This window comes from Setaria italica, chromosome IX (genome assembly GCF_000263155.2).
Source record: "Setaria italica strain Yugu1 chromosome IX, Setaria_italica_v2.0, whole genome shotgun sequence".
Lineage (NCBI taxonomy): Eukaryota > Viridiplantae > Streptophyta > Magnoliopsida > Poales > Poaceae > Setaria > Setaria italica.
Window position 1 is genome coordinate 17,537,869 of NC_028458.1, and position 25,346 is coordinate 17,563,214.

A 25,346-nucleotide genomic window follows, 5' to 3' on the forward strand; every position below is an offset into this window, starting at 1 on the left:
TGATCATCGCTAAAAAGTTTGCTAAATAGTACCAAAATAGCACAATCTGTTATCTTTTGAATAATAAATGTCTAAGAATTTTATATGTGTACACAATCACCATCAAAATAAAATCTATATTTTCTTTCCAACTAATCGTGTTTTGTGAAGAAAAGAAATGTTTATAAAAATATCTAGGTGAATGTGGCAAAAAGAATATACACCCCATGTTTTTGTAATGGTTAACGAAATAAAACCTACATGATGAAAGATTATAAAAGAAATCTTCTGCATATGCATCTCGTGTAGAAGCTAACATCGATGACAGAACATACGAGCTCGTCCTGAAATGTGAAGAAGGACAGCAAAAGGGTGAGTTGAACATGATCGAGGCAAACCAAGGCCCAAACCAAAGTTCGGAAGAGCCCAAGGCTGATTCAGGGCAGGAAGGCAAGCCCCAGAGCATAACCCTGTTTTCCGAATTTATACAATATTCTTGTTACTTATGTGTGGGCATTAAGTCCATAGGAGTTGTATTGAAACCCTAGTTGCATGCTCCTAGTACCTAGGTTTTGAATACTAGCATGTTAGGTTGCTTAGTTGCCATGCTAAATAGGGACACAGTAAAAGTCGAGTGATTTCCTATCACTCACGAGATATAGGAGTTGCCTATTTACTAAAGTTGGAATCATAAGGTCAACGAGCAGGGCATTGTGTGATGTTCCTGAATTTGTTGATGCCCCATCTTTATAGAGGAAATTGCTGAGGTAGAAACGTGTCAGTGTTCGTGATCAAGTTTTTGAACGTACTAAACACATGCTGAGAATATGGTAATCGGTAAGCCTAATACCTGATTGAACCAGAGCGTGGACTTTTTCCATGCTCTCTCTGTAAACGTTTCCCTTGGTGCATCATGTGGGCCTTAGACACGGCGTCGTTCCGAGGATCGGTGGGGTCTTGTATCCAAGGGAAGTGGGCCCTAGACACGCACCGGGGATTGATAGGAACCGTTGATAATGTGTGGACCCGTTGTGGTACGTGCATGTTGTGTGTTTAAGTGTCACACCCGGTTTTAGGGACAAAACCAAGTGCTACCTATATGTATGCCAGGATCAAGTTTCATACATATAGTGACATCATAAGTGAATAACAGCAACAGTATCACGTAAAAAGATACAAAGACTTACGAAACCATCAGAGATATACAGCTTAATTATGGAAACGGAGGCTCCAAACTTCACAGGCAATCGACTGGGGGCTGCGTACGCCTAGGACTCAGCACCATCTTCACAATAACTTCATAGCAGCTTCTTCTTCTGAGCAATGTTGGTTATAGCAAGGGTGAGCACTTGTCGTACTCAGCAAGTGTGAGGAGAATATGAATGCAAGGGTTAAACAAGGAAAGGCTGACTGGTTGACTGCATTAAGCATTTTTAGTTGGTCAAATTTTATTAGCACCTGATTACTAAGGTATAAGTATATACCAACCCACAATTAATAGAAACATAAACATAAGCCATAAGCATATGGCACAACCATAACCATAGCATAAACCACAATTTAAATCCATCTTCAAGTATATTACTCATGTGAGGGTCCAGGCCGCTCTTAACCGTGAGCACGGCTGATCGATCAGTTTTACACTCTGCAGAGGTCGCACATCTTTACCCACAAGTCGCGTAAAAGCTCAAAAGAACTTTAGACCCAACCACGCTTGTGCTGATCAGGCACAATACCACACTTCCGAGGTGTGATTGCATAGGGACGCTACGAGGCCTTTACAAAGATTCATTAGTCAGTGGTAACCCGCTAAGGTTTCGGTGTCTGGCGTGCACCACCCATCCCAGGTAAAATGCAACGACTCAGTCCCCCCTCTTGCCTCATCACGAGTAAGGTCACCCCAGACTAAGGTTTCTAATTATTCAGCCAAGACCAGAGCCATTTAGTCTTGTGGTAGCACTGTTTTCCTGGGTGGTCGCTCCATGTTCCAATTAAATATTGTAATCTTGTATTTACAAAAGGTATATCATAAATAGAATAAGTTCACCATGTTGTTCATTAGAACCACCATAACCCAAGTATAGCAGCTAAGCATAGCTACCCAACAGAAAGGTAAACCCAGGTTGGCAAGGAATAATCATAAAAACTAGGCAAACCTTAATAGGACCCAACAAATTTAATGCAAGCATATGCAATAGTGATTAAATAAAGTTATTGGGACAAAAGTATAAGGACACACTTGCCTTTCTCCAGCGACAAGTTACTTCTTACTGCTCTTCGGCTCTTGCTCTCTTGAAACTCTTAATCTTCAAAGCTTTCGAACAGCGATCCTTCTACTCGAAGCAATCACCGGCACAATCATACAAGTAAACAAACAAATACAACTAAGAGCAGTACACCAAAACAAAAGGAAAGCTTTAAAAGAGCGTACTAACGACAAGGCTCGATCTAAGGTCACGCGAACGTAAGGAACGCTTAAAACGGAACTATGGTTGAAAAGATAAAGCTATCGAGAGTTTTGAATTATAAAAGAAAGATAAGAGCTACAAGCTTTATTTATTTTAGTTGAGAAAAGCAATGTAAAGATATTTCAGAGAAATATCCTTAGTTAGAATTAATCAAGTCATATTTATATTTTCATGAGAAAAGACGGTGTAAAGCTTACTCCAATTTTATTTATAAATATTTGAGTACAATTTATGCAAATTAAACATTTAATTTAAAAATAAGATACATGTAGACATCTAAGCGTATAGCTTTACATCTCGAGTTCAACTAAGTAGATTAAATTAAAAACACATTTATATTTATATAAGCCAAATTAATATTTAATTATGAAAACTCGAGATATAACCTATACAGATTTTATTTAGAAAACAAATTGAATAAACATTAATCAAATTGAATTTAATTTATGAAACGCCGAGGTATAACTCTTAGTGGCTTTTAATTGGAAGAATTATTTAGATAGGCATTAATCCAATTAACTTTAGTTTATGAAAAACCGATATATAACCTAATTGGCTTTTATTTAGAAGAGGGTATGAAGTAGGCATTAATCAAATTAACAATTATTATGAAAAACGATGTTTAACACTAAATAGATTTTATTTAGAGAAGAACTCGTTTGTCAGGCATTAATCAATTTTAATATAAATTTTATTTTCAAAAACATGTGTGAAGGAAAACATTACCACTAACGTGTAATTTACATCATTATGAATCCAACGCAACTTGAACGGACGAAAACGGAATTAAAACGTAGAATCTATGGGTTAAACAACGTTGCAGGGGTCTAAACGTAATTAACCGTAGACTTGGAGGGTTAGCAAGGAAAATTACCAAGACTCAGAGAATAGTCACTGCGAATAGATGGATCTTCGGGGTTAGATCTGCAAAAGAGGATGGCTTGGATCAGATTGCAAGGAGCTGAAAGTTACAGGGGGTTTTCTACAAGGTTTGAAAGACACAAGAAATAAGCTGAAAATTTGAGTTTTCCTCAGGGGCCTAATAGCAAAATCACCATCATCTTCAACCTTCCAACGCACTCCAACTGACTGGTAACATGTTGGCCATAGACCGTGGTCTAGGCCGGTCCTGCCGGCGGCGACGGCCGTGGCCGGGGCGGCTTGCGCGAGCGGCGGGTGGATGCGCCAGCAGGGAGGCTCGGCCGGCGGCTCCGGCGGCGCAGGCGGCGGCGCAGCGTGCAGGCGGCGGGCGGACGAACGGACCAGGCGTGCTGGCCCAAGTTGCGTACAGAAACAGGATGGATGGAGAGAGAGAAAGAGTGGATAGCCGGAAACGAAGCCCGATCTCGCGCATGAACAGCAAAATGGAACGATATCGACGAGACGAACAAGATGGTGTGCTCACCTTCGGCCAGAGATGAACAATGGCGGTGGAAAAGCTCGCCGGAGTTGGGGAAGACGACGGAGCCGACATCGGATTCATGCAATCCACCACACCATGGCGTAGAGCTCGAAGAGAGGAACTCCATGGTGGTGTCGGTTTTCGCCGGAAGTCCACGGTTTCGCCGGAAAAGCTCGCCGGAGTTTGACGAAGACCGAACTTTGACTTCAGATCTACGGAGTTAGGAGATGCAACTCGTGAAAAGGTTTTCAGATCTGAAATCCTCGCGTCGAGACGAACGCGGTGATATATATATAGGCCACACTCGGAAAAAGATATTTTTGAGTTAACTTTTTATTTTCGGAATTTCTGATTTTATTTATCTGCGCGAAAACAATTCCAGAAATAGCTGGACTCGTTTTCTAGAGCGAGAAAAATACCTAGAAAATTCCGAAAAATCTGAGATAAATCTCAGAGATGGATTGGGATGCAAGGAATCCAAATAAAATACTTGGAGCTCGTGAAAAGGATTTTAGAACCTTCCAAAAATTGGATTTAGCTCTAGGAAAAGGAGAATAAATTCCAAAAAAAGATGGAAAATCCTCCCAAGGGTCTGGGCAACGTCTAAACGCATTTTTCAAACTTTTGCGCTTAAGAAACACCAAGATGCAACGACATGAATGCACAGACATAGAACAACATTATTAATTTATAAAAGCAAACAATTATTTTTCCTATACTAAATTTCCTGTAAAAGAAAATTAAATGTTGGGAAAATTTTAAAATTATGAGAAAATTATTGTTTATTTATTCTTTTTATTCACATCCTGAAATTCGGAAATTTCAGGGTGTGACATTAAGTCCACCTTGCAAGGTTAAAAAATTCGATTCGAATCATCTATTTCTCGCAGTTATTGAGACTGCTTGACCAGTATGCTGCATTGAGTAAGAAGATGAACAATGATGATGCTTAATATTGAGGCTTGATTAAATTTCTTGTTCTACCATGCTTCCTTAGAATAGATGCTTATCTAGAATGGTTAATCAACTAGAATTTGATGCTAAAACTTGAAAGCAAGGACCCACTTTAGAAGCTTTTGGCAAAAACAACCCCTTAGCCAAAAAACCTTGGATGTCTAGGAGTCGATACCACCTATCGGGTAAGCCTTGCGGAGTATTAGTATACTCAGTCTTGCTTGTGGCTTTATTTTCAGGTAATGAAATTGATGAAATGGTTGCTAGTTTGACTTGGCCGAACGAACTCCCTCCGAGATGGACGGTTGAGTGGGACAGGTCCTCGGCGGGTGAGAATCGTGGTGAGTGATCTCATGGATAGCTTCACCATGATGTCATGTATCGTCGTTAGATTATAGTTTCTTTCTGCTGCACTTGAACTCTGAACCACTTTATAAATTGAACTCTGTTTGTAATAAATAAATATGGGCCTCTGTGATGTTTTCATCTAGATTGTTGTAATTTCTGGGCTCGTCTTTGTACGAGTATTTGTATGCTTGTTTTGATCTCAAATACATGGTTGTATCGGGTGAAACCTGACAATATGCCATCTTCATCCGATTTAAGTGTCTGATTGCATTTAAGGCGATATTTAGCACACCTAAGCTAGATTAATTTGGGTGGTTCTGCCACAGCGCGCCAGTCTTTCTTCTGCCTCAATCATCATGATGTTAGTGGGAACTGGGTCGGTCGGAGCCTTAGTACTATCGTTGACCTGGTTCGGGTCCAGAATCTTGATGGAAGGTTTCTGAAGATCTTGTACGAAGGCGCTAACTAGAACTTCTGCACGCTTGGAGCCGAGCTTGGACAGGACGTCGACGGCGACGTTGTGTTCCTTGGGGACATGGTGGAACTCGAGACCATCAAAGTAAGCCTCAAGTTTGCAGATTTCCATGCAGTAAGCATCCATGGTTTCCTTGGTGCAATCTCAGTTCTTGTTGACCTGCTCAATGATGACCTTAGAGTCGTCATACGCAAGGATGCGCTTGATCCCAAGAGAGACAGCAATGCGGAGGCCGTGGATGAGAGCCTCGTACTCGGCGTTGTTGTTGGTGGCCTTATAGTGGATCTGGAGGATGTACTTGAGCTGCTCACCTTTGGGGGATATGAAAAGGACCTCCACGCCGGCTCCTTCGAGGTTGAGGGCGCCATCAAAGTACATTGTCCAGTGTTCCGGTCTCTCCAGGGAGGGCGGCTTCTGGATCTCCGTCCACTCGGCCATGAAGTCAGCTAGGATCTGCGACTTGATCGCATGATGTGGGCAGAAATCTAGGTCAAACTCGCCGAGCTCTACAGACCACTTGACAACTCGGCCGTTGACATCCCTTTTGTGGAGGATTTTGTCGATTGGGTACGTGGATACTACCCAGATCTTGTACGCCTGGAAATAATGGCACAGCTTTCTAGATGAGATCAGAACTGCGTAGAGAAATTTCTAAACCTGTGTGTAATGGACTTTGGAGTCACTGAGGACCTCGCTAACATAGTACACCTGTCGTTGCACCATGTGTGCATGGTCGGGCTCTTCACGTTCCACAACTAGCACGGTGCTGACAAACGTGCTTTGTTGCACAGATGTAGAGTTATAGTGTTTCTTGGTCGGCCGGGACCATCATGATGGGGGTAGTGGTAAGGAAGGCTTTGAGTTCTTCGAGCGCCTTGCTACGTTCGTCATCCCACTCGAACTTGTTCACCTTTTTGAGCAGCTTGAAGAAGGGCAGTCCCTTTTCACCGAGTTTGTTGATGAAGCGGCTGAGGGCTACCATCATGCCGGTAAGCTTCATGACATCTTTCTTATTAGCTAGCTTTGCCATGTTTCTAATTGCATCAACCTTGATGGGATTGGCTTTGATACTGCACTGACTAACCATGAAGTCCAGGCGCTTTCTAGATAGGACACCGAAGACGCATTTGCCCGGATTGAGTTTCCAGCGATAGGCCCGGAGGCTGTTGAAGGTTCCTACAAGGTCGGCTATAAAGTACTTCTCGTCCTTAGTCTTGACAACTACATCATCGATGTAGGCATTGATATTCTTGTGTAGCTGCTTCGTGAGGCAACCCTGGATTGCCTTCTGGTAGGTGGTGCCGGCGTTTTTTAACCCAAAGGTCATGGTATTATAGCAGTAGATGCCGAAGGGCATTATGAATGCCGTCTCTTCTTGGTCGGGAGGATTGATGGCGATCTAGTGATAGCCCGAGTAACAGTCGAGGAAGCACAGTAGGTTGCTCCCAGCCGTAGAGTCTTGCACCTAGTCGATGCGCGGAAGAGGGAAGGGGTCCTTAGGGCAGTGCCTGTTGAGGTCGGTGTAATCGATACACATTCTCCATTCACTGGTTTTTTTTTACAAGGACTGGATTTGCTAACCAGTCGGGTGCTTACATTCACGGATGAAACCGATAGCTAAGAGCTTAGTGAGTTCTACCCTAATGGCCTCCTTGCGATCTTGGGCGAAACGGCAAAGCTTTTGCTTGACCGGTCTTTCTATCTTGACCAAGTCAAAGAAGTGCTCAGCCAGCTCCTGCAGGACATCGGGCATATCGAATGGATTCCACGCGAATATGTTCGAGTTGTCCCGGAGGAAACTGGTGAGTGCGAGTTACTATTTGGGGAAGAGGTCTGACCCTACAAGGGTCGTCTTGGAGGGGTCTTCTAGGCTGAGGCAGATCTTCTTGACCTTCTAGTCGGGCTGCAGCGCTGTGGACGTCGGCTCCGTCTCTGAGATTGTGAGCTGGTCCTGGTCCACCTTCTGGGCCTTGGCGAGCATGGCGGTGGCTTTGGCCGAGTACTCCAGGGCTTTAGCAAGCTGTACCGCCTCCATGTCGCACTTGTATGATGTCTCGATGTCACCGTAGATGGAGAGAACACCATTTAGATCCGGCATCTTAAGGACGAGGTAGGTGTGATGCGAAATCGCCATGAACCTCGCGAGCATCGGCTTGCCAAAGATTGCATGGTAGGAAGTCTTCAAGTTGACCACCTCAAAAATGAGGTGCTTCGTAAGGTAGTTGTTGGGCGTGCTAGAGGTGACTGGCAAAACAACTCGACCAATAGGATAGGATCCTTTGTCATGCACGATGCCATAGAAGGGGTCTTCATAGGGCTAGAGTCGGTCGAAATTGAAGTCTATGCGCTTCAGGGTTTTGGTGAAGATGATGTTGAGTCCACTCCTGCCGTAAATTAGCACTTTGGGGAGGAGAGCTCGGTCTATGGTCGGGCAGACCACAAATGGGTAGGACCCGGGATCTGGAATGTGTACCCAGTGATCTTTCCTGGAGAAGGTTATGGGCATCTCTGACCAGCGCAGATACTGGACTGGCTGTATGGAGACGAAGTGCACCTCTTGCTAGTGCAGCTTGTGTCTGCGGTTGCTATAGAACACCTTGGGGCCGCCCACAATGATGTTCACTTGACGATTTGATCGCTAGAACTCCCCATTCTGGTCGGCACCAGCCCGGTGGGCATCTGGGTTTCACTAGTCACGGCGCTCCTCTCTATGCTGATCGTTGCAGCCGTCGCGTTGGCGGTTGTCGTGGTCATTGTGGCAGCGATCGCGATCATCATGGCGGTGGTTGCAGTCATCGCGGTGGCGATTGTCACGAGGACAGTTGCCGCGGTCATCACGATCATCACGATGGCGGTTGTCGTGAAGATTGTCGTCCCTACGGTAGTCGTTGTGGTGAGGTCGTCCATCGGGGCACCGAGCTCTTTCTTAAGGACCGTGCAGTCCCGAAGATTGTGATGTGCATCCTTATGGAAGGGGCATTGAGTGTTTAGGTTATCATCAAACTCTTCTTGGAGGAAGGTGGTTGGTCTGGTAGGGTCGGCTTTGGCAGTGAGGACCTCAGGGGTCTTTTTCAAAGTCAGGAGAACTCCAGTCATGCTTGGTATTTTTCATGGGTCGGTAGTTCATGGTCGTCGTTCTGGCGATGCTTGTCACCTTGGAACTGTACTTGCGCCGCTTCCTCTGTGTCAGCCTGAACGTTGACGAGCTGCATCATCTACCCGACCGTGTTAGGGTAGCCTCATACAGCTTGCAGAACATGTTGCAGTTTGACAAGCCGAAGCGGAAGTACCAGATGACGTTGCGGTCCTCGACGCCGGCCAGCCTGTTGCGATTCTCGAAGAAACAATTCACGTGCTCTCGGAGAGTTTCGTTCTTCCGCTGGCGAACTTGCCCAAGATTCTTCGTGTTTCCAGGTCGGCTGTAGGTAGCCTGGTAGTTCTGGGTGAAAGTCCTAACGAACTGACCCCAGCTATTGATGCTGCTCGGCGGGAGGTTTTCTAGCCACAAGAGAGGGGAGGGACCTATCACCACTGGGAAGTAGGCTTTCACCACGGTGTTGTACGTTTTGAGCCATATAGTAGGGGTCGGAGCGGCCATCATACTTTTTCGTTGATAACCGGCTTGAACAAGGCAGGCCACTCAACAGCCCTGAGGCGGGGAGTGAAGGCGGCAAAACCATCGATCGCCATGTCGTTGTTGTCCACGAGGTTGTATACGACAGGTGGTGCCCTGGGGCCTCCACTATGGTTGCGCCTGGGTGGGACAAAGACGTCTTTAGGGGCACCGTACATATAGTTGTAGTCGGCACAGCAATGTATCTCATCTTCTTAGCATCAGCGGTCCTCCCATTCCACATCGTGGTATAGCCTGCCAGGAGCTCCATAGTTACGGTCGTACTCAGCGCGGTGGCGGAGCTTGGCCTCTTCCCGCTCTTGGTGGTGGTTGTTGAGGTCGGCACGCAGGTCGCGTAGCTGTTCGCAGAGGTCATGTTGCCGACCTTGTCTGCCACGGTCCTCGCCATCGCCTCTCCTGCCATAGCAGCGGTTGTCGTGGTTGTCATTGTTGATGGGTGGGTTGGCGGGTTACTCCACCTCCTCTTCACGGACGAGCTCCAGCCGACCTCCCACGCGGTTATCATGGTCGCCTCGGTGGTGACCAGATCTGCTATCAGCAGATCGGCTTCGAGAGTGTCGGGTAGATGTGGACCGGCAGTATGCTGACCGAGTGTGGGCCCACTATTTGATATGGGTGTTAGCAACGCGTGTATGTGCCCGGATCCGCCGGAGTGGTTCCGAATCTGGAAGGTTTTTTAGGTCGGCGAAGGCAGCCCCCAGGTTAGCCTGGTGTGTGGTGAAGACGTTGTGGCCAGCCTCCTCGAGCTCCTCAGACCAAAGTGGGCGCGAGAAGGACCCTGCGCCGACCTTATTGGGCGTAGTGCCACCTTGGAGAGGTTGGTGCACTCAGCAATAGTGTTGTTGATGCGATCTAGCCCCGCGATCAGGTCGGAGGGTGTGGGTGGGCGGGTCGCAGCAAGGATGTTGGGAATCCTCTCGGAGAGGGAGAGGTTGCCAATCAGCTGGGCGAGCGACACGAAGGTCTCCAGGTGGAGGTCTTGTTCTGCTTGCGCCGATCCAACGGACGCAAGCTAACGATAGACGCCGAGTCAACGGAGGAAGCGACGGAATCGGGATCCGCCGTCATGATTCCGAAGCGAAGCTAGATCGGGTTGGCAAGGGTGTCCTTCATGCTCTCGGGGAAGATGATGCCGAGGCGAGATGCCATCGAGCTCGCTGGGGAGGATCTCACAATCACCCCTACCTAGCGTGTCAATTGTCGGATTTAGTAGCAATCCACCAGGAGGTTACCCAAGTGGTTGATTTGTAGGCAGGGAGAATTGCGAGACCAAGAACTCGAAGGTAATCACAAGAACACGAAGGTTTAGACAGGTTCGGGTCTCTGGAGAGTAAGACATTTTGGTGGTTTGTATTGCTTTGTGCTGGTGCGTGGAATAGTTTGGATGGGATTGCCCTCGGAAGACGCTCTTGGCCGCCTTATATAGGCTGATGATCTACGGTTACAAGTCGGTTTAAATCTAATCTAGTCAGTTATTACATGGAAAGCAATCTGAGTTGGATTACAACAAGTATCCCGCAAAATTCGGGCTGATTTAAATCGCCCGTACTCCTTGACTTGTGATCCAAGTATCTTCATAACCTTAGCCCGCACGTTCTGGTCGGGTGGGCCCACTCGTCAGGACCGGCCAGTATTATTATCGGTGGGGACCCATAGGGTAATCATATCCCTCAGACATATATTGTAATTTCTGCATGTTTAACAGTGAATGTTGCATGAAACATAGTGTTCATGTTACGGCGGGAATTTTCTATCGCAGAGTCGAACGACGTAGTTTTTTTTTATCGCAAAGTCGAACGACGTAGTTTTTTTTTATATTTTTACGGGTCCGAGGCAGCTGCATTCTCCGAGTCTTAATGTTCTGAAATCTTCGAAGAACAACGGCTTCATCAAGTGATTTGAATCCTCTCAATACAGCAAACCATCAGGGTTATTGAACCAATCATTGGCGATCTTGTTGCTGCGCAATTTAGTCTTGAGAATTTTCATAGCTGAGAAGAATCTGTCAACTGTTGCTGTTGACACTAGCACTAGCAATGTCAATTCAATTAGCTTGTAGTTGTGGACCAGCAGCCCATACCTTTTCTCTGCCCAGGCTGCTGAAATTGCTGCGTCAGGGGCTCAAGATGTTCCACTGCCACCCAGCAAGGAGCCCGGGCATGTGCCCAGGCTCACCGGGCCATCGGTCCACCCCTGCACCTTCCTACACACAATCTATAAGCAAGCTAAGATCTACACATCTTACACTCATATTCATATGTCTGCCTTGATAAGAAAAAATCTTGAAAATCCTCCAAAATCCACTTTCAAAGGAGATTGAATCCGGGATCTCCTACTGAGACCGGTGCTTCTCAGACCAACCGGTCCAATCCCGAGCCCGTTCGCGTGCCTGCTTGCATCTAGTCGCGCTCTCCAGTTTAACTTTCAGTTAACCCCTACCACCTTTTTCCTGCTGCTGGTAGTGCTAACTAAGGTGATGTTTGGTTATAAACTAAATTCATCGCACATACCTAAACCTACTAAAGTTAGACTTGCCATATTTTTTGGTAAGAAAATTAACCACCTAACCTTAGGCAAAGTGAAGCGAGGAACGATTAGTGTATGACCAGTAGAGCAAACAACCAAACACTGACTACAGTGTAACTAGAGGTGGGATTTGAGCCCTGCCGGATCCTTTCGTGCCTCGTGCCGTTTCGTGCCTAGACTTAGCACGCTAGGCATGTCGTGCCATGCCAATGGCACGGCACGTCAAGTCTTTGCCTCGGCCCAAACGCGGCCCATGGCACGGCGATCCGCCTTCATGCTGTGCTAGTCCAAGCATGATCCTCGACATACATGCTTTACCCTCATCTATTAGTTCCAATCTTAGGGGAGAAAAATTAATGAACTTAGTTACGTAAATATTTTAGGTGAGCATTAGGATTTCCTGTGGCTATAGGGAAAGCAGCAAATTTTAGGATTTTATGAATGTTTGTTGCCATGAATCCATGATTCGAATCGTGTGGAAGGTAAATTTTATTATTTTCTTGCACGACTGTAGTTATGCCAAGCTTGTATGGAAGATAGCATGGATGATTTTTAATGACAACTAGTTATACACATGCTGATGGGTCATTTTCGTGCCCTACCGGTCCCAGTATGTCAAGATGCGTGTCGTGCCATGCCGCTCATCATGCCGAGAGTCTAGACATAGCACGACCCTCATATTTGTGCCATATCGACACAATCCAAAATTTATTGTGCAGTATCATGCTTTAGGTCGTACCAAACTACGGTGGTCCATAAATAGCACGACCCAAGTCACAGCTCTCAAGTGTAACAGACCACCAGGCCTCGCGATACCGCGTCCGGGCCGGCGGGGCGGGGGACGTCGAGCGGCACGCCGCTATCCCCGGCCAGCCCAAATCCGAAGCGCTCGGACAAACTTCCTAATTGAGAACTCGCGCCTGCCCCCCATGACGTACGAGTACGTCTGAACTAGTATGTGACTGTGAGCGAGCAACAACCAAGATCCTGTAGTATTTACTAGCCAGATTGGCACAAAATGCACGCCTATACCAAAGAAGTTGACCTAAAGTAATAATGAAAAAAATTTGGATCCTACTGTGGTAAAAAACAACATCTCATCGATGTATTGAATCAAATCCAAAGGCTAAAAAAAATTGGTATAGTAGCTCAGAGTCTAAGAGCACACAAATCCCAAACACTTTAATATGGAGGTACATGTAACTTTTTGCTTAGAAATTCATTGGGTGTTTGTAGATATAGATGAAGGATTGGCTTATGTTAATTATTGATTTTGGTAGGGATAAAAGATAAAATTAGCAATTAATGAATAATTTAATCATATTTTGCGAGTTTATGAAGTGAAAGCAAAGTTGAAAAAGTAGTAGGGCTACCACATGTGAACGTAGTATACAAAGTTTAACTATTATTTTTATATATAGAAAATAATTAAATATATGTATACTTTCTATGCAATATAACCGCAAATAATGGAAAAATCACCATTGATAATTTTTTTGAAAGATCATGGCACCCATTCAAAATAACTATGGGTCCCACCAAACAATTTGTGTGAGTCCCACTTGAATCGTACGTGGGTCCTATCTGATTGTGCGAGGGTCCCACTCGAACAGTGTGTGGATCCATATGGGTCTAACCTGAACAATACGTGAGTCCCACAAGGTTCCCACCTAAACAGTACGTGGGTTCCACGTGAGGCCACAATTGTCCCTTTAGTATATACGTGGGTCTTATGTGGATCCCTCCTAAATAGTGTGTGGATCCCACTTGAATCCACATGAACAGTATGTGGGTCCCACGTGGGGCCATGATTCACGAGGCTCGAAAGCTAGACCTTTAGTATATGTAATAGATTTTTTTTGAGAGCAGTATATGTAAAGGGTGGTCCCGATGGATGGTTTCTAGAGGTAGTTTTTAAGAGAGAAAGAGAGTAATTAATGTCGAATAGAAACTATTTTTTTAACCCATGATTTCTACAGCAGTGTCCATACAAAGGATAAATTAAATGTAATAAAAAAAGGGAGTAGATCAACTATGGCTATCAGCCATGTAGCTTGACTTCGTGCGACCTACACATGATGCTAGCAAACAAAGGTAATATTTCTGCAGTCCAGCAAACTTTGTAATGCCCAACAGTAAACATGTTTTCAAAATCATATATTAATAATAGCAATCTAGGAATAAAGATAATGGGTAGCACATATAGTTGATAACAAAAGAACTGATTAATAGGTAGCAGATATAGTTGATAACAAAAGAACTGATAATAGCACATTTAGTTCATGATATGCATAGTAAAATTATAAGGTGGCATCATCTCTCATCTCCCATACATGTAGTTGATGTCAGGTACGATGCACACGAACTCTAGTAGCCATCAGGTCACACAGCACTCCAGAAATCATCATGGGCAAAACAGTAAACAGATGAATTTAAAAAAATCATTATTTAGTAATATTTGCACGCAAAGATGAACTAGCATGAGCTACCAGGATGACTTAGCAATATTTGCTAACTGCCTTATAGCAGCAGTGCACTTTTGGATTGGCGATAGCCCAGGACGATTAACAGCATCGAATCTTAAGGTAAAAAATAGAGACCACTCATCGAGGGCATCGACAATGCGCAGAAATAGAGGTCTCCTTATACTAAACCTTCTACGAAAGATTGTAGAATTGTAGACAGGATTCTGCATGAAATAGTCATCCATAAGCCGCTAATTGGCTTCTTCACGAGGCGTTGCTAAATATCTCCTTGGACCACTGTTACGTCTCATCCCTTCTTCTAGCACTTCAATTTCATCCCTCAATTCTGCAACCACTTGATCTTGCAGGTCTTCTAATAAATTTTGCTCAACCACAAAAGCATCGACTGTGTACAAATATTCTGGGTCTATGCTGCCATCCTCGTCATTAGGATCAACATCATGTGGTGACTAGTGAGACATTATGGGTAGATAGAGAGGAGAACTACATGTGCACACAGAGGGCAGACTGCCGGTGCATATATACATGTGTACAACAATTAAATACTACAGTCGCACAGGAAACAAATAGGCAGCCCCCCACGAGCACAGCAGAGATGCAGTGTTCACACCAAAAATCAATTCACACCAGCAGGCAGTGTTCACACAAGTTTGATTATTTTCTAAGCAATAAAGTTGCAGTGTTCACATGCAGTTTTCAGTTTCATAGGAAATAAATACTGATAGCCAGTAACGGGGTTTGGGTGGTTTCGTGTTGTCTTGGTCCTTATAGAATCAGGCAACGCGAGGGCCTGTTCGCTTCAGCTTATTCAGCCGGCTTATCAGCCATCAAATAGTGTTTTCCTCTTACAACAAATCAGCCGTTTCAGCTTTTCAACCGGCTTATAAGCTGAAGCGAACATGCCAAACGATGCCTTTCCCACGGGCGAGACGGCGACAAGGGAAGCTTTCCCCGGCCCATCTCGTGCTATCCTTTCCGGCCGGGCCCGGCGCGTCCACTGTGTTTCGTCGGCCCTGTCCCCAAGCACGTGCGCAAGGCTGGCTACTTGCCTCCTCTTCCTTTCGTCCGGCCGTGCGTGGACGATGAGATAAATGGTGAGCAGTACCAGGTCTATGCGTATGGCCGTGCCGGGTCTCACCATATGGATGGCTTCTCTCTCCATCCAACAGGCAGCCCGGCCCTCAGCCATCACCGCTCAAGCTTCAATGCTTTATATCCTCCCATGGGCCATGGGCCATGGGCCGTTACCGATAGATTAAAAAAAACCCCACGTCTTGCCGAGTGAAAGATGGAGACAGTAACTGTTACTGTTAAGAATCCAAGCGCGTGACGGCGTGAGTACCATCGTACGATCTTAACTGGTACTCTGGGGTGCCCTTTCGGGAGCTGGATGTAATATGTTATCAATAAAGTCTAACCCTTTTTTTTTAAAAAAAGCTGGTTTATGTGTTTGGGATCTACAGTCTCCATTTTTCCTTTATTTCATCACATATATAGATTCTGCTTTGCATTCGTTTATTATATACCATTTTTTGTTATTCTAGTAAAATATATCGTTTATTTGGATTGAAAAGTCTCGCTGCACCCTTTTAGTGCCAGTTTCCTAATGTATAGCATAGTGGTATAGCTTCGGTATTGTAATCTTGGAGATGGTAACAGGAAAGCACAACCATTCAGGATTCATCGAATCTGTAAGTACCGGCACACGTTAAATGCTTCTACCATTGTTTTGTAAATATGTGTACGTTTAACATTTTTTTACAACATTTATAGGCCTGACTATTGAAGATATACATCTTATATTTTCCGGATGGTCATTCCTAGAAATCTAATTTGAATTCAAAGATCTAGTACAAAAGTACACCAAATTTAGGTAGTTAAAACTTTTAGACAAAAAAATGGATAAGGACGATAGGGATTTCATCAATAGATTCAAAATAAGAAATCCTCTCACTAATATTAGGAAAAGAAACCATAGTACAGTAAATTTGTCATGGCTGCAAAAGTTGCGACAAGCAAATTGGTAATTGACGTAAAAGTTGAGATTGCGGAATTGGCCCCGGTGGTAAAAAAATGCCCAACCAATCCGGCTAATGCGGCATACATTGTGGCATACGTTCCTGCCATATGGGTGAGCAGCAACGAACTGTAATCTTGCTGGCAAGCATCTGTTTGCGCCAAGCGAAATTTTCTGCGGTTGTGTTAACTAAACTGACAACTACTACTGCCCACGCGGTACGGTATGCGCGCGATCAGGCAACAACAATACGCGGGATTGAATTTAATTAACCAACGACAAAGTGGCCCGCTATAGCTCCTGAAATAGAGTTTTCAGAGAGCCTACCGTTACAATATTCTCATTTGTTTCGCTATTGCCGCTAAACACCGTACCGCTATTTTGCTAAACACGGATATTTTGCTTAATCGTGAAACTTTTTAGCACAACTAATTCTAATCGAGACAAATGTTCATCCTTTGCTCTAGATCATTGGAATCTATGCTTCTGTGTCGTGTTTTTACTTCAACGAATGACTTAGGGTCCGTTTGGCATGCATGGACCTGATTTGTGAAAAACAGCTCTAGTTCTGCCTCATGTTGAAAAGCAGCTTTTTCAGACTCTGGCTTATTTTGTAGGACAAGGTTTGGCAAAACGACTCCTCTTAACTTTTTAGAATGCATAGAACTTGTCAACTGTCCATTGTGCTCTTGCATATGTATGTTGCTTGCAAATATGAGTTTTATGTGTGGCTCTACTGTGATTTTTGTTATTTCTTCCAATTTATTTTTTCATCTTCCCCTCTGAAAGCATCTAGGCCTAATTTGAGTTTTGGTAATTAATGACAATATTTGTAGACAAATAATATCATTGGAGATATGAGTATAGGTTAGTCCCGGAGATGAATTGAGCTTCAAAGCATTCTATGGTGATAGCTTGGATGAATTCGCATTGGAAAGCTCAAGGCAAAAGGTATATGATAGGGCTTTTTCATTTAACTGGTCAAGAGGTGCTTAGTGGATGATAATTAACCATGTTGATAGGCTAGATAGTTGTACGATCAAGAGGGGTTAATTTCATTTGCTTGATGGTCATATAGTGCCACTTTGCTCAAACAAATGCATTGCATGCATACAGGTCTATCTTGTTTGAAAAGTGGAAAAATGTTGGTAACATGTGTTTTGGAAAATGGCTTACACGTGTGTATGGCGGATGGTCTCCCTTGTTGAGGCGGACCATTCTATGACTTAGCCATTTTCGACCCTGTTGTGGTGTGCTGAAAAAGTTGAACGGCGGACGGTCCAGCCATAGGGGGCGGACGGTCCGCTGGCTAATTCAAAAGGTGGACAGAACATGGAGATGTTATGTGAAATTCTCATAACGGACGGTCTGGCGCTGGCAGGCGGAGGGTCCATGGTCCGACTCATTCAATTTTTGGATAGAACCATTCTTGGTTCTGTGTGGAGCTAGGACGTGAACAACGGATGGTTCGGCCCTAAGGGGCGGACCGTCCGCCGGCTAATATATAAAGTTTGACATTTCTGATAGTTGGGCGGAAATGAACGGCAGACGGTCTGCTGGTTTTGGGCGGATGGTCCGCCAGCTAACTTCAAAATTTGGACAGAAGCTTTTTTGCTTCTGGCTGAAAGTGCATCTAGGCTCTTGTGGGTTTTGGTGATTGAATGACATAGATAATTAAAGGACTAATGAGCTTGTTGAGTTTTGGATAGACTTTTATTGTAAATGACAAAGTCAAGCTCATGTCATATGAACTATGTAAAAGTGAAGATACGACAAGCAAAATGGCAAGCAAGGTTTGAAATAAACGAAAGAGACATAGATACAAAGTGCAATTATATGGTCTCATTGGTAGTTTGCTTGCATAATCATAGAAAAGTGAAATTTGCATGAAAATTGACCAAGGATAAAATATTGAGAAGTAATGTGACCAATATAATGATTTAGTCGTTCAAGAAGTTTATATGGAAGCTTGTTTGGTCACAATATCAATATGGAGAAAGATAGTGAAATGAAGATGATATTTAAGATATAGAATACATGAGTGGATGTTGATAATAAGAGATATGTGACCATGAGAAATGGTGAATAAAATGAAATTGCAATGATAGGTTGCTTGGTCACATGGATAGTATTCTTAATCAAGAAAGAACATAGTTGACAAAGTACAATTAAGCTAGAAGTTTACTTTGTTACAAAATTGGTATAAATCGTTTGTTCAAAAGCAAAGATCATGGTATTCAAGATATGGATTTCAAATGGGTATTCATTGTTGATGTCAAAGCAAAGCTAAGCTCAAAGTGGCAAGAATAGGTGAAAAAATCAAGCGAGATACTAGAGCGAAGGACTAAGAAAGCTTTGGTTAAGTGACAGTTCGGACCATGTGCATTTTGCTAAGGTGACGTGGCTAGTATCCTAGGGGTTTTGAAGTATCATATCAAAGCCTTACCAAGGGAAGAAAAATGGAGTAATTGGAGAAGATGACTTTGATCATATATGATGGAAAATTCTAAGTCACTAGTTTAAGGATGGTGTGCTGAAGAAAAAAGATGGGTTGCACCCTCATGAAGTGAGAATTTTAGAAAAGTGGCAAGACCTAATTTATTTAAGCTCAAGTGGTTGAATTAGATTTTATTTTTAATCTTTGAGTATAGATATGCCACTCTATCAAGAGGGATGCGACATTGAGTGGTTTAACTAGTCTCGGTGCTCAAACTAACAAAATCCAAGTGCTAACTTGAGAGGAACACTTGGAACAACACATACACTTGGTGATCTTGATGCTTGTTCTTGGTTGGGTTGGATAATCCTCTAAGTAAGCTTTCCATAGAGTCCAAGATCACCTCAATTGGGTTCCGGAGCGAAAAGTTATGATTGTTTTAAGTTGACTCTGTGCTGTCAAGTCGGGTGACCTGAGATGACTCGGGTCAGCTAACTTTGAGTTGTTGCTCTAAGTTGTGTGCTGCCCTGGTCGCACTGTGGACCATTCAAAGTTGGGTCAGTCGACCCAACTCGGCTGAGCTGATTTTGAACTAACTTTGGTTGGTTCGTCTCTGAAGATATTTTTGAGGTTGGTGTTGACTTTGGTTGACTTTTGCAGGTTGGGTCAGCCGGGTTTGTATACCAACGGCTAGTTTTGGGGGCTGTGGGTATTTATACCCCCTCACCCCCTCCTTCTTTTGCTGCTCATTCTAACATGAATAATACACCTCTAGAGGCCATTAGAGCTCTCCCCACTCCCTAAGTTTCCTTAAGAAATCTTGTGAGTTGGGTTAAGATGGTGAAAGATTGTGTGATTGAAAGTAAGAGTGAGCCATTCCCATCCTCGAGCACTTGTTAACTTCATCAAGCATTTCGTGAAGCATTTATTACTTGGAGGTAAAGCCTCCTAGACGGCTAGCATTGCCCATGAGCTCCCAACCTTTATGGTGAGCTACGGGAAGTTTGTGAAGGCGTTGATCTCACCTCCGTAAGGGAAGAGATCAAGATAGTGAAGTGAGGAAAAGGATTGAAAGAGACCCAGCTCAATAGGTACCGAGCCCTTCAACGAAGAGTAGGTGTTTCCTTGGAAATAGCCGAACTTCAATAAAACAAATTGACGTGTCTCTACTCTCGGTTTGCTTGTTCTTGAGTTCTTGTACTTCATCTTGTTCATATACTTCTCTAGTTGACTTTTGGGCTCATAGCCCGATCTCTTTGTTGAGTGTGATTTGAGTGTAGGTGTTCCACGGATCTATAAGTATACATCCTCACAAGGCCGTGGCAACTCGTAGATCTAAATTTCGTTGGCTAAATTTGTGTGGTTTTGAAATCAATATCTTAGGGTTGGCTGCGCCAGTTCAAAGTTGGGTGAGTCGAGTTGAACAGGGTGAGCTGGTTTTGAACTAGCGCCCGCGCTACAAGGTCGGTGCACCACCCAGTGCTCCAAGTCAAAGTCGGCTGAGCCGACTTGACCCGGCTGAGCCGGGTTTGTACTATCCGCTGCATATTGTGTTTGATTTTTTTAGGAATGCCTATTCACTCCCCTCTAGATGACATCAAGGGACCTTTCACTGGCTGGTGGGTGAAAATGTAAGGCGGACGATCTGATAGTTTTGGGCGGGTAGTCTGCCCGACATCAAGGGACCTTTCACTGGCTGGTGGGTGAAACGTAAGGTGGACGGTCTGACAGTTTTGGGCGGGCAGTCCACCCGACATCAAGGGACCTTTCACTGGCTGGTGGGTGAAAACGTAAGGCGGATGGTCCGACAGTTTTGGGCGAGCAATCCGCCTCACTAACTTTGAAAGTTGATGTGTTCTGGACATGTGTAGCGTCTCTTTGCGTGATTGGAAATTTGAACTGCGGACGGTCCATGCCTGTAAGGGCGGACGGTCTTCCTATGCTGCAATGGATAGTTTTGAAATGCATTTATTGTAGTTATAGTCGTTAGGATGAGCTGTGGATGGTCCACGCTCGTAAAGGCGGACGGTCTGTCAATCCTGTGTTTCTGCGTGTTTTGAACATAATGGCTAGCTTCCCCGACCGTGGGAGAGCTCTCTTGGCACTTTGGAAACCTTTCTTGACTTGAGCTATTCTCCTCCTCTCTCTCACTCACTTTGCTTAGAGGTTGCATTCTTGTGAGATTGAGAACATCCTAGTGCATTGCATCAAGAGTTTGAGCTTTGTGGCACTAGGAAGTCTTCAAGCAAGCGTCATTGGCTTCTTAGTCTTGGAGGTTGCCGCCACCTAGACGGCTTGGAGGCTGTGGATTCGTTGAGCCCTTCAAAAAGATTGTGAAGGAGGCTCGGCTATTCTTGTGAGAGATTCTTGTGCTCACCTCGCCGGAGCAGTGAAGAGCAACTCTAGTGAAATCATGGTTTGGAGAGGTTCTTTGATTCAAGCCAGCTCAAGATCAAGTGGAGTCTTGATAGAGGAGCGGTTGGAATATTGAATTCATCTCAACATGGATTAGGGGTGACTGGCAAGTCATCGACACCACGGGATAAATTCGTCTCTTGTCTTTGGTTATTTCTTTGCTCAATTTCATTATTGAAATTTACTTTGAGCAATTACATTCTTAGAGAGTGAATTGTATCTTGTCACCCTAGGTTGCAAACCCTCACCTAATTCTAGAAAGAATAGAAATAGAATTTCTCTTGGTTAGTAATTAAATTTATTTAGTGTTGTGATTTTAGTTAAAACCGCCTATTCACCCCCCTCTAGTCGGTATTGTAGATCCTATACCCTCCTATCTCTTCGTTCTCTTTTTCTATTTTCTTGTTTTCCCGATCCTTCTTTGCCCTTCTCTTTTTTTTCCAATTCCTTCTCATCTTATCTCCTCCCCTTCCCCCGATGCTTCGGCCAATGGCGTTGTTGCTGGCGCCCGCGATCGGGCCAGATGCAGCGTCGTGTGCCTACTCTAGAGCCAGGACCGCTCGGTCGCGCGCTCACCACAGCCACCGCCACTCCGCCGCACCCCCACCCCAGCCATCGCTGCTCAGCCACGCGCTCGCCTCGGCTGCCCCAGTGTTGGCGCTGGACGCCCACTTCAAGTCAGAGCCAGGAGCGTGCCTCCAAGCCAAATAGCAGCAGCGTTGTGCCAAAGCACCACTGGAGGTGATGCCCCGATGCAAGAAGAGAGGGATCGATGAGGTAGGAGTGTTATTTTCTATGTAATTTTCACCGACTTGAGTGGCGATGTCAAAGCATAGGGCTACAGGGAGGAGGTGAAGCCGGGAAAAGCTAGTTTTTCTGGCTCACGCTATCTAGTTCATTTTCCCCATCGACTTTTGATCGGCTTTTATGCTGAAGCTGTTTTGGCTTTGGGCATTTGGCAGGGAGAGCCGATAAGCTGGAGCCAAAGCTGCTGCTGAAGCCGTGGCAAAGGAGGGCTTAATGAGCCACCGAATCGATGTTGAGTTCTTGGATGCTTAACAAATATGAAAGTTGGTTATAGCCGTGAGTATGTTGATTGGTTGAATAATTTTGAAGTAGTAGACATGGAGACATGTTCGTGAAATTTCCAAAGTTCCATATTTATATGTATAGCTTATTGAAAATTTCCATGTTTTAACCACAACACTAAACAAAACAGCTGATAGCTGGCTGATGCTGTATTCCCATTTAGTTTTTTATAGTGCCTGAAGGAGACCATCGCTAAATGTCTTAGCTAACTTATTTAAAACTTTGCAAAATTGACGTTTCAGCATTGTCTACACCCAAAATTGACATTTCAGCATAGTCACTATGGATCCCCAAAGGCCAATATGGACCTCCGTAACTTTACTAGATCCGTAGTTTAATCTTGCCCTAGATTCGACAAATCTGATGAAAAAAAAACTGCCCAATTGTCCTCGCGACGCATCTCATATCAAGAACCTGGCGGCCGTGGCCAGCAGAACCACGCATGACATTAACTCCCTGTCTCCGTAGACTCCTGCGTGTGCTCTTCTCGTTGACGTCCATGGCAGTCGAATTGGCTTTGGAACACTCGCACGCACGTGGATTGGACACTGGGAAGTGGGAACGAACACTCCTGTTTGCTTCTCCAGACAGCCAGCCAGTCTAGGTACAATAAAACCCTTCGTAGGCCATGTTTAGTTACTCCCAACTCCCAACTTTGACACTATGCAAAAAGAAGATTCCCCATCACATCAAACTTGCGGTACATGCATGGAGTACTAAATGTAGATGAAATTAAAAACTAATTGCACAGTTTTGTTGTACTTTGCGAGACGAATCTTTTGAGCCTAATTAGTCAATATTTGGACAATAATTCACAAATACAAACGAAACGCTACAGTGTGCTACAGTGCTGTAACAGTAATTTGGCACCTCCCAAATTCCCTAACTAAACAAGGCCGTAATCTACTCCATTTGGTAATCGATCGGAGATAGATTCGCTCGAGATCCCCGTCGTTTCCATGTCAGTGGCAGTGAGCAGCTAGCCGACCACCACCACTAGCAGCGGCGCTTCGCCCAACGCCAGCGCTCGGCTTATCACGCGCGCCTTCGAGTTCGAGATCGTCACTCTCCGAGCCGGGGACCGGCACCGCAGCCAACCCGCACCAGCAGCAATGAACAAATCCAGCGCCGTTTCCCGCCCTTGCTTCTTCCTCGTCGCCGCCGCGGCGCTTTGGGTCTTGACGCTCTACCTGCGCCTCCTCGCCCTGATGAGCGTGCCCGGCGCGTTCACGGGGCGCGCCGCGTCACCGCCCGTCCCGGTCGACGGGAATGGCAGCGGCGCCGGCGGCGACCCCTGCGGCGGCCGGTACGTCTACGTCCACGACCTGCCCCCGCGGTTCAACGCCGACATCCTCCGCGGCTGCGCCGCGGCCAACGACCGGTGGGCCGACATGTGCGAGGACATGGGCAACGCCGGCCTCGGGAGGCCGCTCTCCGGCGGCGCGCTCACGGGCGCGACCGGGTGGTACGCCACGCACCAGTTCGCGCTGGACGCCATCTTCCACGGCCGGATGCGCCAGTACGGGTGCATCACCAACGACTCCTCCGCGGCGGCGGCCGTGTTCGTCCCGTTCTACGCCGGCTTCGAGTTCGCCCGGCACGTCTGGGGGTACGACAACGCGGCGCGGGACGCCGCCGCGCTGGACCTGGTGCGATGGCTCGTGCGGCGGCCCGAGTGGGGGAGGGCCGGCGGCCGCGACCACTTCCTGGTAGCGGGGCGGACGGGGTGGGACTTCCGGCGCGACGCCTACCCCAACGCCACCTGGGGCACCAACCTCTTCCTGCTCCCGGCCGTCAAGAACATGACGTTCCTTGTCGTCGAGACGGCTACCATGGGCTGGGGCAACGACCTGGCCGTGCCTTACCCCACCTACTTCCACCCGCGCACGGACTCCGACGTCGTGAGCTGGCAGCACAGGATCCGGAGCGCCGATCGCTGGTGGCTCATGTCCTTCGTGGGCGCGGCGCGGCCGGACGACCCCAAGTCGATCCGGTCGCAGGTCATGGACCAGTGCCGCGCGTCGCCGGCGTGCCGGCAGCTGGGGTGCACCTCCGGGACGGCGCAGTGCCACTACCCGGGCGACATCATGGTGCTGTTCCAGAGCTCCACCTTCTGCCTCCAGCCGCCGGGGGACTCGGCGTCGCGGCGGTCGACGTTCGACGCAATGGTCGCCGGCTGCATCCCGGTGTTCTTCCAGCCGCGGTCGGCGTACCTGCAGTACAGGTGGCACCTGCCCAAGGACCACGCCACGTACTCGGTGTTCATACCGGCGGAGAGCGTGCGGTCGGGAAACGTGAGCGTCGAGGCGGAGCTGAGGAAGATACCGCCGGCGGCGATAGAGAAGATGAGGGAGGAGGTCATCAAGCTCGTGCCAAGGCTGGTGTACGCCGACCCGAGGTACAAGCTCGACACAGTCAAGGACGCGTACGACGTCGCCATGGATGGCGTCTTGGAGAGAGTGGCGGAGCCCGCGAAGAGGCAAATAGGGTCCTACTGGCGGTGAAACAGCGGTGGACCTAAGATTTTAATCTTACTCCAAAGTAAAACGTCTAGTATATTTCTAGGAGAAATACTATAGGTATATGCTTGTTGGAAAATCAACCCGCATAGCGACTGATCTACCAAGGCGTGTTGAATCAATGAATCATGCATGCTCTAGCTTCTCAAACAAGCTCGCCGTCGTCTTTGGTGAAGAGATAAAATAGAACACGTACCAGTCAAGCCTAAGCCTAAGCCTAAGCCGCCTATCATATTAGTGGGGGGCGTTGGCCCCTTTACTTATTTGTTGGCTCCTTTACTTATTTTTAGCACGTGTCACATCGAATGTTTAGATACTAATTAGGAGTATTAAACGTAGACTATTTACAAAACTCATTACACAGATGGAGGCTAAACGGTGAGACAAATCTATTAAGCCTAATTAATCCATCATTAGCAAATGTTTACCGTAGCAACACATTGTCAAATTATGGACTAATGAGGAATTGGCGAACTGCCTCACCGGCCCTCCTAAGCGGGTAAATGGAGTGCGTGTGCGCTGTTGGCGTCCCTACGGCGGCGGCGACCGCGGCGTTCCTGTGACTCGTCGTCAAGCGCCGTAACGAGTCTGCAAGTA

The 25,346-nt window shown here is 46.0% G+C and overlaps 1 protein-coding gene and 1 long non-coding RNA gene across 2 annotated transcripts; one reads left to right on the forward strand and one right to left on the reverse strand.

Moving 5' to 3' along the window:
* Window positions 1-2,156: 2,156 nt before the first annotated feature.
* On the reverse strand, window positions 2,157-3,880 carry LOC111258452. The gene is made up of 3 exons (XR_002679000.1): window positions 3,853-3,880; window positions 3,322-3,371; window positions 2,157-2,312 (listed from the first exon to the last, which is right to left on the reverse strand). It is a non-coding gene; the product is annotated as an uncharacterized LOC111258452 (long non-coding RNA).
* A 19,321-nt stretch (window positions 3,881-23,201) lies between these two features.
* LOC101771631 (xyloglucan galactosyltransferase KATAMARI1 homolog) lies at window positions 23,202-24,871 on the forward strand. Its single transcript, XM_004986462.2, has one exon. It carries the CDS (start codon window positions 23,343-23,345, stop codon window positions 24,732-24,734), a length of 1,392 nt encoding a protein of 463 aa, XP_004986519.1. The 5' UTR covers window positions 23,202-23,342; the 3' UTR covers window positions 24,735-24,871.
* The last annotated feature ends 475 nt before the right edge of the window (window positions 24,872-25,346 follow it).